Consider the following 18,851-nt stretch of genomic DNA (forward strand, 5'->3'; position numbering starts at 1 on the left):
AAACACTTCTCTTATTTGTGAAAGTCATATAGGCACAACTTAACCTATTTACTGGAAGTATCTTTTTTGTAACAAAACAACCTTTATGTACTTGTGTTTGGACCAAATGATAAACTCCTGCCCATTATCTGACACGTAAAAATCATTCTCCAGTCCATGTTCATTTGGCCAGAAGCTTTTTTTATAAGGTACAATTAAAACATAATTGAAGGATCAAGCTTAGGTTGAATTAGGGTTATTTATCACAATTCATTTAGAAAATAAAGTAATTTGACAAAATAAATGAAGAGGAGATATATTGATTGCAAAGCAAAACAAAAACTAAACCAAGTTAAATAAATAAACAACTCCCTGAAACCCACCCACCCCTGAAAAGTGCAATATCTTATTAATTACTCACATTAATCCCGAGAAAGAAGTTGCAATTTTACATCCATTTTGCAATAACTTGAAATACATAAGTTGAAGCTTATATGAAAATACCTGGATGAGGCAGTATGCCTATCTACAGGCAGAGTATCATTCTAAACAATGTCTACTTATCATTGGAACCACATGACCCTCTCCATTCTATCTCCCAGAAGAATCTATTTTATTTATTTATTATTTGTTTATTGCTATTATCTATCTTATAATAGCCATTCTGTAAGTAGGAACAACTAAATGCTATAATGCTGTAACAGAAGCAATATTAATGCTTTTAACCCATTGCTAGGTTCCTATGGACCTGGTTAAGGGCAACATGGGTAACTTGGTAACAGTGTCATTGAGGAGGTCACATCGCCTTCTGTGTACAGATTTCTTCACCTTCTTACAGAAGAGGAAAATGGCATTTGGCTGGAAAAGTCTGGAGGTCATACAATGCCAAAAAGCATCATAATTTTGGTTCTGCTTGGGCATTGTGTAGAACAGCACATTCCTGATGTTGTTCAAAACACCAACATATTTCCATGGTCAATGTGAACTCTAGGAGAGGCAACTTCATGGCTGTGGAGGCCTGCACTGCATTTCCTCACATGGAGTCATAGGTCAGGTTAAACAAGCATTCCCACCCTTAACTTTCTAGGTCTAGTTCTATGACTTGAGCCTAGACAAGGCACCTCCACTCTGGAAGGTGAGTTACTAAGGACCCATGAATTACACACTTCTAAGATTCACAGATAATTTTGGATTTGGAAACTATATTTGAAGTATGATTCTGTTTAAAGTATTGCCATTCAATATTAAATAACATTGCTGTTATATTATGTAGCTGCTATGACAAAATTGTCAGATTAACTATCTAAAATGATGAGTTATGGTTATTTTGGCTCAGTCAAAAAATGTCATGTTAACACCAAATCTTATTCATTCAAAGTTTTATGAAACTCAATATGGCCAACAGTCTCTCTCTTCTTCTAACACCCCTTTCTCTTCTCTGTGGGGTGAGTTTCTAGCCACCTTCTTTACCACCTCCTTCGTCTTCCTGTTGACTTTCCCTCTTCATTTATAATTGTCCCTTGCTCTGGTAGAGACCATATACTGCTTTTTTCCTACACATAATCTGTAATTGACCTTATATACTCACAGGGTACCAAGTATCACACTTTGACAAACTCTAGTATGGACCTATATGGTTGAGGTACAGAGGCAGGAGGCAGGAATTGAAGCACAGACCACAGATGAATGCTACTTAATGACATGTGCCCATGGCTTACTCAGACTGGTTTTTTATACCACCCAGGATCACCTGCCCAGGGATAACATCACCCACAGTGGGTTGTACCCTTAGACTTCAATCATTAACCAAGAAAATGTCCCAGGACAATCTGGTGAACACAATCCCACACTTGAGGTCCTTCTTCCCAGGTAGCTCTAGTGTGTCAAGTGGGCTAAAACTGACCAGCACATTTGTTCCCATGTGTTTCCCATTCAGTAAGTTTCCTACTGAGCCCGTTGTCTTCTTTTTTAACAGACTCATCTTCCATTTTTGCCTTAACTTGAGAAATGGCATCAGTTTTCACAGACCGAGGGAAGACACTCCTATAAAGAGTTGGTTTAAAATTACATGCTTGTGTATGCACACAGGCAGCAAACAATTCCAAGTGATAGATAAACCACATTCCCAGCTGAAGCAGAGGTAGGTGGCAGGAGGATTGTGGCGAAACTCAAGGTTCGGACTATTTAACGAACACTTAATTCTAGTTAATTAGACCCCTATTGGCTTTACAAAGTCTCCCCAAATGGTGTCTTTTGTCAAGACATCAAAAATAGGACTTCAAAGTGAAATATCTGTGTGTTTAGTGTTGATAGTCAAATCTAAAACAAAACACCATGGATTAAAAGTGTATGCTTGATGGGCTTTTGTTATTTTTTTAATCTCTATTACAGATAGATATTTGATTTAGTTATTTTATTTGAAAACTTAATTTTAAAACTTATTAAATTTTTCTGGTCAGAAGTCAGATTTATCTAGTAACTACTACTTGTTTAAAAACATCAAAATGTATATTGCCATTTTTGTCATACACACACACAAATATCTTACACTATATAGACCTTCAAGAGAGCAAAAATATTTTTCTGACTAATGGCTTCCTGACTAATTAGTCGGACAAAATATTTTATCAGAACTAATATATTATTAAACTAATATTTATCAGACTAATCATTTCCTGACTAATTAGTCAGATATATCGATGAGCCGGGTTATGAATTGCTCATCACATGCATCGTTTCCTAGTATAGCCAGCAGTATTAAACCTGGTGGTGTGTGTGGAATGTGTGAGAGCAAACTGCAGAGATAGAAGGCAGAAAGTTTGGAGTGTCTGTTAACATTTGGAGTACCCCCAAATTGTACACCGGTCTATGGATAATCATGTCAATTTGCTACACACTGATTCTATCATATGAAATAGAGGAAATACCTATTTTTATGTAATTTATTATATTTTCATGTTTGTAATGTTTATTTTTAGGACAAAAATGTTGATAATTTTATTAAATAGTTGCCACAATATCCAATATATAAGCATGGTTTGATTTGTTTGAACATACTTTTTTTGCAATTTTTATTTATTTATTTATTTATTTAAGATTTCTTTCTCTTCCCTGCCACCGCCTCCCATTTTCCTCCCCCTCCCCCAATCAAGTCCCCCTCTCTTGTCAGCCCAAAGAGCAATCAGGGTTCCCTGGCCTGTGGGAAGTCCAAGGACCACCCACCTCCATCCAGGTCTAGTAAGGTGAGCATCCAAACTGCCTAGGCTCCCCCAAAGCCAGTACGTGCAGTAGGATCAAAAACCCATTGCCATTGTTCTTGAGTTCTCAGTAGTCCTCATTGACCGCTATGTTCAGCGAGTCCGGTTTTATCCCATGCTTTTTCAGACCCAGGCCAGCTGGCCTTGGTGAGTTTCCGATAGGACATCCCCATTGTCTCAGTGTGTGGGTGCACCCCTCATGGTCCTGAGTTCCTTGCTCGTGCTCTCTCTCCTTCTGCTCCTGATTTGGACCTTGAGATTTCAGTCCGGTGCTCCAATTTGGGTCTCTGTCTCTGTCTCCTTTCATCGCCTGATGAAGGTTAGTATTCAGGAGGATACCTATATGTTTTTCTTTGGGTTCTCCTTCTTATTTAGCTTCTCTATGATCACCACTTATAGGCTCAATGTCCTTTATTTATGACTAGAAACCAAATATGAGTGAGTACATCCCATGTTCCTCTTTTTGGGTCTGGCTTACCTCACTTAGGATAGTGTTTTCTATTTCCATCCATTTGCATGCAAAATTCAAGAAGTCCTTGTTTTTTTACTGCTGAGTAGTACTCTAATATGTATATATTCCATACTTTCTTCATCCATTCTTCCATTGAAGGGCATCTAGGTTGTTTCCAGGTTCTGGCTATTACAAACAATGCAGCTAGGAACATAGTTGAGCATATACTTTTGTTGTATGATAGGGCATCTCTTGGGTATATTCCCAAGAGTGGTATTGCTGGGTCCAGGGGTAGGTTGATCCCGAATTTCCTGAGAAACCACCACACTGCTTTCCAAAGTGGGTGCACAAGTTTGCATTCCCACCAGCAATGGATGAGTGTACCCCTTTCTCCACAACCTCTCCAGCAAAGGCTATCATTGGTGTTTTTTATTTTAGCCATTCTGACAGGTGTAAGATGGCTGGGATAAAACCAAACTCGCTGAACATAGCGGTCAATGAGGACTACTGAGAACTTAAGAACAATGGCAATGGGTTTTTGATCCTACTGCACGTACTTGCTTTGTGGGAGCCTAGGCAGTTTGGATGCTCACCTTACTAGACCTGGATGGAGGTGGGTGGTCCTTGGACTTCCCACAGGCCAGGGAACCCTGATTGCTCTTTGGGCTGACAAGGGAGGGGGACTTGATTGGGGGAGGGGGAGGGAAATGGGAGGTGGTGGCGGGGAAGAGACAGAAATCTTTAATAAATAAATAAAAAAGAAAAGAAAATAGATCCATATCTATCACCATGCACAAAACTCAAGTCCAAATGGATTAAAGACCTCAATATCAGTCCGAACACACTGAACCTGATAGAAGAGAAAGTGGGAAGTACTTTACAACACATGGGCACAGGAGACCACTTCCTACGTATAACTCCAGCAACACAGACATTAAGGGCCTCATTGAATAAATGGGACCTCCTGAGACTGAGAAGCTTCTGTAAAGCAAAGGACACTGTCACTAAGACAAAAAGGCAACCTACTGACTGGGAGAAGATCTTCACCAACCCCGTAACTGACAAAGGTCTGATCTCCAAAATATATAAAGAACTCAAGAAACTAGACCGTAAAAGGCTAATCAACCCAATTATAAAATGGGGCACTGAGCTGAACAGAGAATTCTCAACAGAAGAAGTTCAAATGGCCAAAAGACACTTAAGGTCATGCTCAACTTCCTTAGCGATCAGGGAAATGCAAATCAAGACAACTTTAAGATACCATCTTACACCTGTTTGAACATATTTGAGGAAATTTACACACAAAAAACTCTTCTCATTTTCTTTCAGTTATGGAACTTTTGTATTCTGAATAGTAAGTAAGGCAACTTTTTCCATATGACTGAATATACAATTCCATCATGTGTTTTGAATATAAAGTTGGGATGCTGAAGGAGCTGGAGAAAAGATTGTTGGGAGAAAAATGTTGAAATTACTTGTTCAGAGGTAAGAGTCCGTTGGCTGGGTACAGTGTGTACCCTACAGACATGAGGATTTAAAGTGGGGTTTGGCTGTTCACTTAGGAACAGGAGGAGGAGTTCCTCGAGCTGCAAATAATATTTATTTTTAATCATGTTTTCCCCTGGCAGTTCATGATTTTCACCTACTAAAAAGAGATGTAATAGTAGCTTTATTGTATTTCTTTAAAAAGCAAGCACTGGGAGTCTCCGGCATGTTTGACTATAGTATAACTGCTGATTGTGCATTTTAATTCCGCTATGGAGCGAGAGAAGGAGAAATTGTTTCCCCCATGGAAGAGCACACCTATTGGTTGTCCAATACTAAATTATCAGCCCTGAAAACATCCATTTAAGTAACATTACACAGACTGAGAAGGTCGTATTCAGAATACATATATATCCACATAATATATATATATAATATGCCACATTATATATTATATATTATTTATAATGTGTTTATATGCATGTATAAACACATGTATGCATTTAACAACCACAAAAAGAAGAGGCCATGAATTTCAAGGATCAAGATGGATACATGGGAGGGTTTGGAAGGAGGAAAAAGAAGGGGAAATTATGTAATTACATCATCTCAAAAAATAGAAAAAATGAATTATGAATAAGACTCTTTTTGAACTATCAAACCACACACATTAAACCTTCCTTTTCATGGCACATTGCCTGCCTGCCCAGGTGAGTCGGTAGCTTCAATGAGCAGAGTCATGTGTGCAAAGTACTCACCAATAAGGTACATGCCAATCCAGTCTCCGGCATCCACTTCTTCCTTGATGTCCCAGTGAATCACCAAATCCTGGGAGTGCCCTATAGAATAGTAAGAGCTGCTGACCATGAGCGTAGAGCGGCTGTCTGAAGTGACCAGGTCAGTATCACTGGTAGAACGAGGGATGGTGATACCATCATGCGCGCCGTTTCTGATGTCTATGTTGTGGAACTGGTCTGGGTTATAGCTGTAGCGGAGGGGCTCTTTACACCGGCGTCGGCTCTGGGAGTTTCTAGATGGAGACGCCATGGCAGCCAGGCCTAAAAACCTGTTCTGGTACAGATTCTGCAGAAGAAAGGAGATATTGGACAGGGTCATGAGAAACCAGCAACTCTTGTCACGTCCTGATAGACATTCAAAGATCTGTTGAAGGAAATCAACTCCGAGGGAGCTGCCCTTCGGAGGAATGTGACTCATGACGTACAACATCTTTTTCAGGCCAAGGGTCTTCTCTCTGCATTCACACGGGAATAAGAACAAAGACACAGGCAACTCTCTGTTCATGCCCTCCTGGAAACTTGGCCTCCCCAGCTCCCTTCAGTGTATTGATCCTAGAAGGAGCGGACTGCAGGGCGGCGCCCCGTTCCCAAAGATGCACCACTTCCTGAGTTCTTCAACATCGGTTCAACTGATTTAATTTTTAAAACCCCTTTTAGGATAAATTATGATTAGTCATTCTTGACGGATCCAATCTCCTCACACAGTCCAGAATGGTTCCTGCTGCATGAGATAGTCATTCTCCCTTTTTTTTTTTTAACACCTTGACTCTATGTTTCTGGGTCCTCTGAAATGTTTATTAAAGATTTCTTATTTTAGTAATTCTTGAACATCATAATTGTTGATCAGATCTAATCTCAGAGGGCTATTTTCATTCAACTGTTACTGTAGAAAACACTGCAGTTGCTTTTTCTTTGTTAGTGTTTAAAATGAGCTGACCTGGAAGGTTGCCATCACACAGAACTTGAGCGGGATTCACTTTTGAAACAAACAAGGGTGACTCCTACTTCACTGATGAATACTAAGATTGGATTAGCATGCAGATTTTGAGGATTTTGGCTTTAAAAGATCTATGTTCTGCCACCAATATTATTTTTGTTTTCACAAAAGAGAAAGGTCCAGCAAAAGCATTGACTCATGCTATTAAGACTCCAGGGACTGTATCTTTTTATACATACTGATTAAGTGAGAGCTAATGCTATTTTGTCTTCCAACCATAAGGACCAGACCCTAGTGACATTCTACCATTTAAATTATATGGATTTTCAGATTACACACTCCATTTAAATGCTCCAATAACATCATCTAATATGGAGATTGAAACTACATGGATTTAAATGAATATCCGAATGTGTACTTATGAGTTAGACCAAACAATGATCACAGACAGTACAGCTACTTCTGGCTTTCCAGCTGTGTTATCTCTTGACCACTAGCCTGATAACACTTCACATGACCCCATAGTACTGAAAATTAAATTCATTCTGTTCATGACCCTCCAGATTTCTACAGAGAATTAAAATTATAGGCATGCGCATCAATTTTTCAGGACCGAGGCTTTTTTTAAAATAAGATTTGATATTGGGGAGGATATTTTTGTTGAGGAAGCTTAGGGTTTTATGTTTTTTGCTTGATTTTGTAACCATTTTCTTCTTTTCACATGTGTGTGTGCATGCATATTGTATGTACATACATGTCTCCATGTATCTGACTGCATTTGTGATCAGTGTGTGCATATGTGTGCGTGCACAGATGCGGAGGCAGAGTGCTTGTGTTGGTAATCTTCCTGGATCACTCTTCCACTTTACTCATATCAGGGTCTACCAATCAAACCCAGAGCTTGACAATACGGCTAGTTTGCTCCAAGATTGCCTAGCTTTGCCTTCAGAAGTTGAAATATAAGCAAGCCATGTTAGTTGCTTTCTGAAGATTTGAACTCTGGTCCTCTTTCTTGCATGGCAACCATGTTAGCTGCTGAACAACATCTTCAGACCAGAGAAGGTTACGTGTGTTTATTTTAATTAATTAGTTAATTAATTTTTACTGCAGACACTAGGGGCCAGTTATATTTCTGACAGGAAGACAGATAAAGAAAGGACTATAGATGATTAAAATGACAAACTTCTGTCTTCTTTACCCTCCTGATGTAGAAAAACACCTGGTGGGCTTCTTCCTCTTCCTAGAAGCACCTTCTTCTGGCTGACCTGCCCAGCCTTGATCACACATGTTCAAGGCTAGTCTTGAACTCGGCCACCTGAAACTGTGTGCTTATCAGTTCCCCTTTCTTTGTTAACATGGACCTGTCCAAAATTAGGGGAGGAGGCACCTTCCCAAACCACCAAAATCATCAAAAATCTGCAGGCCTCCTGGAGAAAAATGGATTTCAGTTTTAAGTCCCCTCCCTGCTCTTCCAGGAGCCTTCCTCTACATGTCGTGTGTGTGTGTGTGTGTGTGTGTGTGTGTGTGTATTCACTTGTCATGAGGTTTGTTAATGTTGTTGTCAGCTGTGTGAGATTTTCCCGCCATTTCATTCTTTACCTGGCAGAGAAAATAAACCAGATCAAGAGTACTACCAGATGGCAACATTTTCACGGGAATGCCAAGCAGGCTCTCCAAAGAGTTTAAGTGTTTCTCTTTTGTTATAGATGTAAACTCTGATAACATTTTACAGAATTCTTTGAAGAATCAGCATTTCTCTTGCAACTGTCAAATTACACCAGCAATAGTGGTTTACATGGCAAGAGCAAAGACATGGATGGAAACATTAACAAAGTGAGGTCTTTGCTGGTTAATACCTAGTGGCAATATGGCGTTTGCCTGTAGTAAGAGAAACCACCTAAAGATGGTTCTAGAAGACTATACTCTCCCATCCACTCACCCAGGCTTTTCCATCATCCAGTGTGGATTTAGTGCAATATATGGCAATCCCCTAGTGTTATAAACATGGAAGGCCATAAAAGTGGCTTTTGGTACTAATTCATTCACACTGCAGACAGGATGTACACCACTTTAGGGTAAACACTAGCTCAAAATCTGCTATATTATCCCTTTGCACCTTCTTCCATTTTCAAGTGGGTAAGTGGGCTTCCCGCTCTCTGGAAAACACTCCTATCATCACAGTGATAGTTGGCTTGTCGTACTGCCCTGTTCTGTATGGCTCTAGCCTCTTTATAGCTCCTATACCTGGTGTAATAACTACTTTGTGCTTATTTTAGCCTTTAAAATTTTAGTTAAAATTTTACTTTAATCAAAATATCTTTTCTTGTGACAGAAATGGTTTATTAAGCCTTATACAATTAAAATTCAGAGAAGGAAAAGAAAGAGACAATAAATTGTATATGAAAGAGACTAAACATAAAACTGTATTTCATCATGTTCTAAATAGGTGTTTTCTAATTAAAGATTCACAATAATTGATTCATTTTAGTTGCAATTTCCTGTTTTATGGACCTGTAGTTGGCAGAATCCTGTGAGTTGACTGTATATAAGGCTATTATTTGACATATATGACTTCTGCTTCACCTAGTTCTACTCTTTTAAATACCATTCACTTCACCAAATGAAGTAGCCTCTCAAACCTTGGTTTGTGATAAAGGCACGGTAGGAGTTACTTCTTGACTGCAGTATATGAATAGCACTGATGGGTTAACGTGGGATTCTTTTGTGATCAGGCTTTTCCGAGCCATTCACAACTGTTCCCAGAATACTATAGACTGATGGGGCTGAAAGAAGCAACACAATCATCATTTATTTCTAACGTGTGGGGAACAGATGGAGATCTACCCTGTTTTGAGATGGCCATGGATAAAGACCACATACTGCCTGAAGCATTATGCCACTGTCTGACAACCCTGGACTCCTGCCTAATCTCTATGGAAACATATCCTCTGACATGTGAGCTTTTGCTTTACTTTCCAAGGAGGGAAAACCCAATCTCTGAATGAGCAAGAATCAGGCAGAACTAAATTGCTCCTAGACTTTTCTCCATTGTACCAAAGAATTCACCTTTGTTGATAAGCAAAATCAAACACTAACAAGATTATAAGAACATATTAGTTTTCCAACCATTAGATAGTTGCTAGTTTGGTACTAGGTTAAGCACATATTTTTAATTGACTCTTGACAAAAAAGAACTGATAAAAATAGTCTAGATATATTTTAGATTGTTTAGATTTTTCTTACTATTATTTACCACACTTGATGTAGTAATTGCATCAGTCAAAACAAAGCTTTCTGAAAGGAGATGGGAAATTAAAGCAGAAATACATGCTGTCTAGAGAGAGCATATTATGTGTCAATATTTTTAACAAGGGGATCCACTCTTGTCGGTTTCTGAGAATCAAAAATAGATTCTCAGTTTCTGGAACATTAGGCTGTGAGTTAATGCCATCTCAAGTGGAAAAAATAGCAGAACAAAACACAGAGAAAAAATATTTTTAAAATGTCTCTAAAATATTAAAATCGTAAGAGGAAAAGAGATAATGAAAGAAACATCATTGACGTTTACAAGATGGAATTACTCAGTTGTGGGAAAGAGAAAGACAGGTTTTTATTTTTAAAGCGGAGGCCATCTTACCCAAGGAGACTCCTGGAACATTTCCATACTATGCCCAGTATTGGTCATGCCTTTGGGGGTTGGGAGTGGTACGAAAACTTAAAAACAAAAGCACAACTTGCTTATTTCTGTCAAGGAATTCAGAAAATTCAAACAAAAGAAATGTACATAATATCTGCGTAAGATGGAAGAAGAATCAGAATAAACAAAAAGCAAATATATAAATTAAGTAAATAAAAAGCTTCTATTCCAAGAGGAGAGAAGGCTGAAGCCCCATCGGAACTAACAAAGTTGTAACTGGGCACTTGAAGGTGCAAAGAAGATGGGCACAGAGAAAAGACGCCAAGCTTTTACCACATGGGTCCCTGTTAGGAGAGAGAAAGCAAATGTCTCCCACGAAAGGTAGCCCAGATGGCTGAAAAGAGACTGACTGGCAGCCCTACCCTTCATACACAGGCAAAGCTGCACTTGTAGCTTTTGATAAGACAGTGTTACATTTTATCTCTTCAGGTATAAAGAACAAATGGCATCTTAAAGGAAAACATATTTTTGAAATGGAGCAATACTAGGGACCCAAGAACAGCTACAAAATAGGTAGCCTGATTTAATTCTTCTCCATTCCCAAGACAAGAGGGAGCCTTGGCAGGATTTTGAACAGTGGGGAAAAGGAGGGGTAAAGCAAAACACAAGCAGAAGGTGGCTTAGCTCAAGCATGGGGGCGTGGGGTGTAAGGGAAAAAACATCTTAAGCTATTGGCCAAACAGTATTGCAAATAATATGGTTTCTGTGTGATTATTTCTGGGCTGAGCAGCCGGGAACTAACAAGCAGGCTCCCACAACAGATGGGTTTTATTTTTATTGTTCCCATTTATAGGTCTAATTTTGTTTATTCATTCTTTACATCATTGAGTAAATGTTTGCCTTCCCTCCTTTCTCTCTATTTTATAATTCTTTGTTATTTTCTTTCCATCTATAACATTCTTTTTCCCCTCTTATTCTTTTAATGCTTGTTGTCCCTTTCTTTGCCCCCATTCACTTACTATTTTCACGCTCACTATAATTTTTAAATTTATTTATTTATTTATTAATTTATTTATGTGTGTCTGTGTGAATGTATGCCACCTATGAGTGGATGCCCACAGAGGACAGAAGAGAGTGTTAGAATCCTGGAGCTAGACTTACAGGTGGTTGTAAGCTGCCATGCTTGGGTGTTAGTAACCAAACATGGATTTTCTGGAAGAGGAGCAAGTGCTCTTCAACACGGGAACATTCTCTCTACCCTTCTCTAGATGATTTCAACATTGTAGCATATTCTACATGGTTTTTCCATTTTCTGGCTTATCATCATTGGTGATGATATAACTAATTTTAAGTTTACTTTTATGTCTTGAATGGTTTGGTGTTATTGATGTCATGATAGTTTGTTTTCTCCACACTGGGTGACACTGGGTAAAGAGCTCTCAAGAAACAGCTGCTCTCTAGCGAGACCGGCAAATCAACTAGAAGTGGTATCCAAACCAATAGATACAGAAATTGTATCACAAAGCTACAAGAACTATAGAAAACTAGACAACTTGACTATTTTCAAGAGATGATAGCACTTCAGATATCCTTAAGGACATGGAAATTCATAGAAGGTCAGCTAAAGAGTTCAAAAGTTTGCTAATAAAAATGATTCCAAAGAGGATACAAAGAAACAAAGGAATCCATGTTGAGGAGAAGAAAGTTAGCGAGCAATATAAAGGGAAAAAAAGCCATCACAGTATGTGAGAAAATCAGAAATATATATATATATATATATATATATATATATGAAATTCAGCAAAGAAATTTATAATTAAGATAAGAAAAAATAGGCATTATAGGTAATGAGCTCAGTAAATCAAACAAAAGCAAAGTGGAAAGCATAGTAAATAGGTTTGACCAAGCACAAGAGGGACTATGAGAGATGGAGGAGAAAGTTTAAAAATATACTCATTTAAACATCAACAAGGAAAAAATAATAAATGAATGTGACCATAACATCTATGAATCCTGGGATATGGCCAAAAGACCAAATTTAGGAATTTATGGGCTGGAAGAAGGAGCTAAGGTAAGGAATAGCACAAGGAATCTATTTAATGAAACATACAACCTCAAATTCACCAACTCAGGAAAAAAACGAAAATACAAATGCAGGAGCCATTTAGATCACTGGTCTAGCCAGAGAAAACTTTCCATGGCAATATTATAGTCAAAATATCAAAACTAGAAGCAAACAAAAGCATCAAATGCTAAAAGCAGGTGAAAGGGAGATGCACCAGAATAACGTCTGCAACCCCAAAAGCAGTGAGGCATGACATGCCATGTCTCAAACCTTGAAACTAAACAATTTTCATCCAAGATTGGTACTTCAGGTGAATATATCCTAAAAAATAAGGCAAGGGCACTCATTCTCATGTCTCTTGTTTGATATAAACTGAAAACAGATTACTAAATACATCAAAAAGATTATCCACCATGACAGAATTGTCCTGGAGATGCTGAGATGGTTCAACAAACAGATGGTTCAATAAATGTATAATAAAACGCATAAATGAACTTAAATAAAAAAATCATATACTTACTAAAATAATATAAAAATAATATGGCACCAGCACAGAAACAGACATGTGGAGCAATGGACCATAACCAAAGTTTCAAAGATGGGTAAATGTAAGTACAGTCATCTAACATCCAACAAAGGTGCCAAATCATATATTGGAGAAAAAGAAATAGCATCTTCAACAAATGATGCAGAAAAAACTAGATGATCACATGTAGAAGAATGAAATTAGCAGAAGCTTACTCAAAACCCTCTTATATGAAAGAATGAAATAACTTTTTCAAAAATAAAAGGAATATAGCAGGAATTTGGTTATTAAGTCTACAGACTGAAAAAAAAATAGAAGAAGAATCTAAGGGCAACAGCACAGACAAGATCTTCAACAGGCTCACAGAAGAAAATTTCCTTTAGCTAAGGAAAGTCACACCCATACAAATACAAGAAGCCCATAGAACACAAAATAACTTTAACGAGAGAAGAAACTTTCTACATTAATTATAGTTAAATCATTAGATATGTAGAACAAAGAGAGGTATTGAAAATAGCAAGAGAAAAACCACAAGTCACATTGAAAGTTAAGGCCATCAAAATAACAGTTGATTTTTCAATGGAAACTTTAAAAGCCAGAAGATCCTGGAGCAATGTACTCCAAGTTCTTAAGATAACATATTCTAACTCAGACTAGTTTACCCCCAAAACCACCTGCCATAGTTGAAGGAGAAGAGAAGAACCTTCCAACACACACACACACACACACACACACACACACACACACACACACACACAAACTCTTTTCATGTGTGTGTGTATGTGTGTGTGTGTATATATATATATATATCAAATGAAACAACTACTAAAACACAGATAGAACTAAAACAAAAACAGCAAAAGGGAGAGAGAAAGGGGACAATTAACATACCCCTTTCAATAATAACTTTAAATATTAATATACTCAAATTCTCAACCCAAAGATAAATGTTAGGTGAATGGATTAAGAAACAAAATATACTTTTTTTGCTGTCTAAAATAAATTAATCATTCTAAGAAAGTGGGACCAGGTAGAAAGCTAGGGCCACTATTCTAATATCTGAAGAAATATACTCCAACCTAAAATTAATCTGAAGACATAAAAAACAATTTATTCTTTTTTCCATTTATTATTTATTTTCATTTTACATACCAGCTCCAGTTCTGCCTCCCTCCCCTTATACTCCACCTCCCCAACCCCTCTCCATCCACTCCTCAGAGCCTCCCTTAGGGAGTCAACAAGTCTGGTATACCAAATTGAGGCAGGACTAAACCCCTCTTCCTGTAGTAAGACTGAGCAAAGTACCTATCATAGGGAATGGGTTTCAAAAGCCAGTTCATGCACCCAGGATAAGTCCTGGTCCTATTGTCACCCCCCCCCCCAGCAGATCAAGTCACACACTGTTACCCACATTCAGAGGGCTTAGTTTGGTCCCATGCAGAATCCCCAGGTGTCAGTCCAGAGTCTGTGAGCTCCCATTAGTTCGGGCCGGCTTTCTCTATGGTTTTCTCAATCACGATATTGACACACTCCTACTTTGCTCTTATGATCCCTCATCCCTTTCTTCAATTAAGCTTCAGTAGCTCAGCCCGGTGCTTGGCTGTGAATCACTGCATCTGCTTCTATCAGTTAGTAGATGAAGGCTCTATGATAAAAATTAGGGTAGTCACTAATTTGATTATAGGGGAAGGCCAGCACAGGCACCCTCTCCACTATTGCTAGGAATCTTAGCTGAGGTCATCCTTGTGGATTCCTGGGAGTTTCCCTACCACCTGGTTTTTTTTTTTCCAAACCCCATAATGGCTCCCTCCATCAAGAAATCTCTTTCATTGCTCCTCCTTCATCCCTCCCCCAACTTGGCCGTCTTGAGCCCTCCTGTTCTCATTCCCCATCCCCCTCTCTTCTATTCTCCTTCCCTGTTACCCAGGAGATCGTCACTATTTTCCCTTCCTGGGAACCTCCATGTGTGTCCCTCTTAGGGTCTTCCTTTCTTACCCAGCTTCTCTGGAGCTGTGGATTGTAGCCTGGTTATCCTTTGCTTTACACCTAATACCCACTTAGGAGTGAAGACACATTGTGTATGTCTACGAAAGACACATTATTCTAATCAAGTCAATGGCAAACTAAAAATAGACTCCAATGTAAAAAAAGTGTTCACCAATTTATATCAGACTCAGTTTCGTAAAAGGAATACTGATAAACTCGAAGACAGTTTTCTATAGACGAAGCCCCCGAGAGGCTGCTCTGGTGCTGTGAATGGCCTTACACCATGCACGTGGTAGTAGCGCTAATTGGATCCAGTGGGTTAAAGAAAGAGTTTATGAAGTTAGGAAGGAAATGTAGCGAGAAGAGGTATGGGTGTAGGAGGGAGTTGGGTTAGATTTCATCAAAACTCATTGTATTGCTCATGCATGAAATTCTCAAAAATAATTTTAAACTATTTTTTTCATTAAACAGTGAAAAATTTCAAACAACAAAAACAACTTGGGGGAGAAAGGTTTTATTTTTTTCTGACAGTTCCAGAGAGATGATTGGCAGAGAAGCCACGGCAGCAGAAGAGGAAGCACCCACTCACGTCACAGCTATATTCAGGAAGCAGAGCGATGAGTGCATGAATCACCTCAGCTCTTCTCTCTACTTAGACAGTGTAGGATTCCAACCAGGGAGTAGTGCTGCTTACAGTAGGTGGGTCTCCCTACCTCTATTAATCTAGTCAATATAATCCCCTCCAGGGGTCCACCTCACAGTTATTTTAGAATCTGTCAAGTTGACAACTCTGAGCATCACTGCTAACCCAAGATATTTCAGTACCTGCTAAAGGCCCATAACGCACAAGTCGGATCTAGGCAAGTGCAAGACAGAGGAAAAGGGTGTTTCCAGCAAGAAGTAGTTTCCAAAGCTCTGATGTGCACCCTGGAGAACCCTTTTGAGAGATGCCAGGAACTACCACAGAATGGTTCATTTCTAAGTAGATTCATTGTTTTGCTTTCTCTGCAACAGATCACACATGGAATCAGTTCTCAATCTAGAATGGTGCAAAGGGGCCTCAACTTGAATCAAAATGAAAGGAAGTGTTGTATAAGTTGTCTCCCTGAGAATTTGGTAACTGAGCCTGTTGAGACACAATGACTATAGACAGGTTAACAGGGGAAAAAGAGGCAGATAAACTTTGCATGTTTCAAAGCCACGAAAGCTCCACAAAGCAGACTTAAATGTACCCTACTCATAAAGGAGAGTTCTTAACTGATTCCTGGACTTCTGCAGACATCCCAGGTTCAATCATCTGAGGCTGGACCTCTGCTAAGAATCAATATATAGCTGCATAGAGGAGACCAAGGCGGGGATTGAGTCACTAAAATACCAGCAAGGAATATGGTCTGCTCCTTCTTGGCATTACATAATGTCTCTTCAAGTCTGGAAAGAGATAATTTTAAAGTCATTTGCCCTGGGGACTTTGTAAGGGTCTCCAAGGTTGAGTAAATTCATTTTTCTTTCCCCCAAAAAAGTGCTGTTTAAGACATATCCTCGCTCCCATATCCTTCCTCCCTAGGCCCTAGGGAAAGAAATGGTTGTGGGACTATTGTCATTGTCTTAAAAGTTTTTTCTGTTGGCCAACCGTGTTGATGCATATGTGGCCTTTGAAGAGCGTTAATGGACACAGTGAAGGAAGTAGAGCATCCGAGTTCCTGGGGATGCAGCCCCGTGCTGCCTTTAGGAAACTCTGCAGCACATAGTAAAAATAAGGGGCACTGAGAACCTTCCATTCAATGTACAGAAGCCATCTCCTAAGGGCTTAAAGGTTAGATAATGCAGCAGAATAAAGCCGTTTCTAATTTAAGAAAGCAAACTTGCACACTCAGAGATTCTCTTTATGTCTGCAAAGCACTTTAAGGTACCCAATGTCAAAGACCGAGATCTAAAATTAAATGCAGAATGGAGCATCGGGCACCATTTGATACAAACATCATGGTTTTGCATTATATAGGAGCTAAGCTAAACACAAGGCTGTCATAATCCTTCTGGAAAATTTTGCTTCACACACATAACATCAGAAAGTGTTCAGAACGCCCTGAGGTCAACCTGAGGAGAATGTCTGAAGAGCCACCTACCTATCTCTGTCTCCATTCTTCCTTCCCGTTCATACCTTCCCACTTGGTGATGTCTGTCCCCTAGGTTCCCTTTCAGGGTCACACCGGTGTGTATTTCTCACTGGGGAATTTCGCGTGTTAAATCGTAAGATACTACTGGCCTTGTATTCTACTCCAATGAGGAAAGCCTGGCTCTTAACTGATCTGAACTGCACTTATTTTATCTTCTCTTCAGCCTCTTACTTTGTGGCTGGTTCCCTGAGAAGAGAGTGCTTGCTTTGGGTCCGAATGTGGCCATGCATCAGTGCTGGTTGTATGACTTCCAATGAAAGTTGAGCCTCTCGGATCCTGAGTTTTGCCAGGTGAATTCTGGATATTGTGATAGGGCTCAGGATGTACCAAAGATATGACTATAGGAAACCAGACTACCACAATAAAACACACCTCTTTGTAGCGATTATGGTGAGCTGTTGAAATGAGAATGAGTTTAAATGTTTAGCTCCGGATTCAGGGGAAACACTGAAACATTACGCATTGCTGAGATAAATTTCCATCTATGAGAGAAATCTCCACTTGTAAGGATGTTTCTCTCTGTGTGCTGCACAAAGCAGCTAAATCACTAAGGGCTCAATTAAGGGAGACAGTGTGAACTAAGTCTGCATAACAGACCTAAGCAGTTCGCTAGTTTGAGGTAATTTTCCTGGCTATCTCGTCTTTTTTCAGGGTTTTCATTGTTTTGTATATGATATTTTTAGAGGCTGCAGCCTAAGCAAATCCCTGCTATCTACTCTAGAGATTGGTTTGTTTCTCTAGGCTTCTCTCGCACAGTGATGTGCACATTATGGAACTTTTGCTGTTTTGTTCTCATACTAAACTGTCTTTTGTTACAGTGAGTCGTGAAGAACTTGTGAATTTTGAAGGATGTTTTCTTCTTTCTTACCTTCCAAACTCTTAAGAAGGTGAGGACTCTCAGGTTTCCCCTGTCCACAATAAGATCTTTTGTTGATGTCCCTGTTTGGTTCACGTGTAGGCAGTCCGGTTAGTGAGACTTCATGGGTGTAGCTTCTGACATTCCTGGGAGATATGATCTTACAGCAAACCCCATGGTCCTCTGGCTCTTACAATCTTCTGTCTCCTCTTCTGTAATGAGCCACGAATCTTAGGTTCCGGAATTGTTCCACAGATATATAAGTTGGGACGAGTCTCCACAACTCTGTGTTTTGCCTGGTTGTGATACAGGTAACTAAGGAGTGCTGCGAGCCGGAGAAATAGTTTTCCCCAGGAAGAGCACACCAACTGACTGTCCAATACCAAGTTGGCAGCCCTGAAAGCATACATACAAGTAACAGTATACAGACTGAGGAAAAATCATACTTATATATGAGAAAAAGAATTTGAAAGAGAGCTAGGAAGGGTGCATGATTTTTGAGAGCGGACACAAAAGGGGGAGATGATATAATTATATTATAATCTCAAAACTTAATGTGGTATGAAAAGAAAAGTAATTGAGCCGGGCGGTGGTGGCGCACGCCTGTGATCCCAGCACTCGGGAGGCAGAGGCAGGCGGATCTCTGTGAGTTCGAGGCCAGCCTGGTCTACAAGAGCTAGTTCCAGGACAGGAACCAAAAA

General features: G+C 39.3%; 1 protein-coding gene across 6 annotated transcripts in view; it reads right to left on the minus strand.

Annotated features, from left to right (window-relative positions):
• The window catches only part of Hecw1 (HECT, C2 and WW domain containing E3 ubiquitin protein ligase 1), a 247,068-nt gene that overhangs the window by 106,474 nt on the left and 121,743 nt on the right, over positions 1 to 18,851 (minus strand). For all 6 annotated transcript variants that reach the window (XM_026788346.1, XM_026788344.1, XM_026788345.1 and 3 more), the window contains one exon: positions 5,931 to 6,255. In XM_026788346.1, coding sequence (XP_026644147.1) covers positions 5,931 to 6,255 — 325 coding nt within the window. The remainder of the gene's footprint in view (positions 1 to 5,930; positions 6,256 to 18,851) is intronic.

This window comes from Microtus ochrogaster, unplaced genomic scaffold, assembly GCF_000317375.1.
Source record: "Microtus ochrogaster isolate Prairie Vole_2 unplaced genomic scaffold, MicOch1.0 UNK2, whole genome shotgun sequence".
Taxonomy (NCBI): Eukaryota; Metazoa; Chordata; class Mammalia; order Rodentia; family Cricetidae; genus Microtus; species Microtus ochrogaster.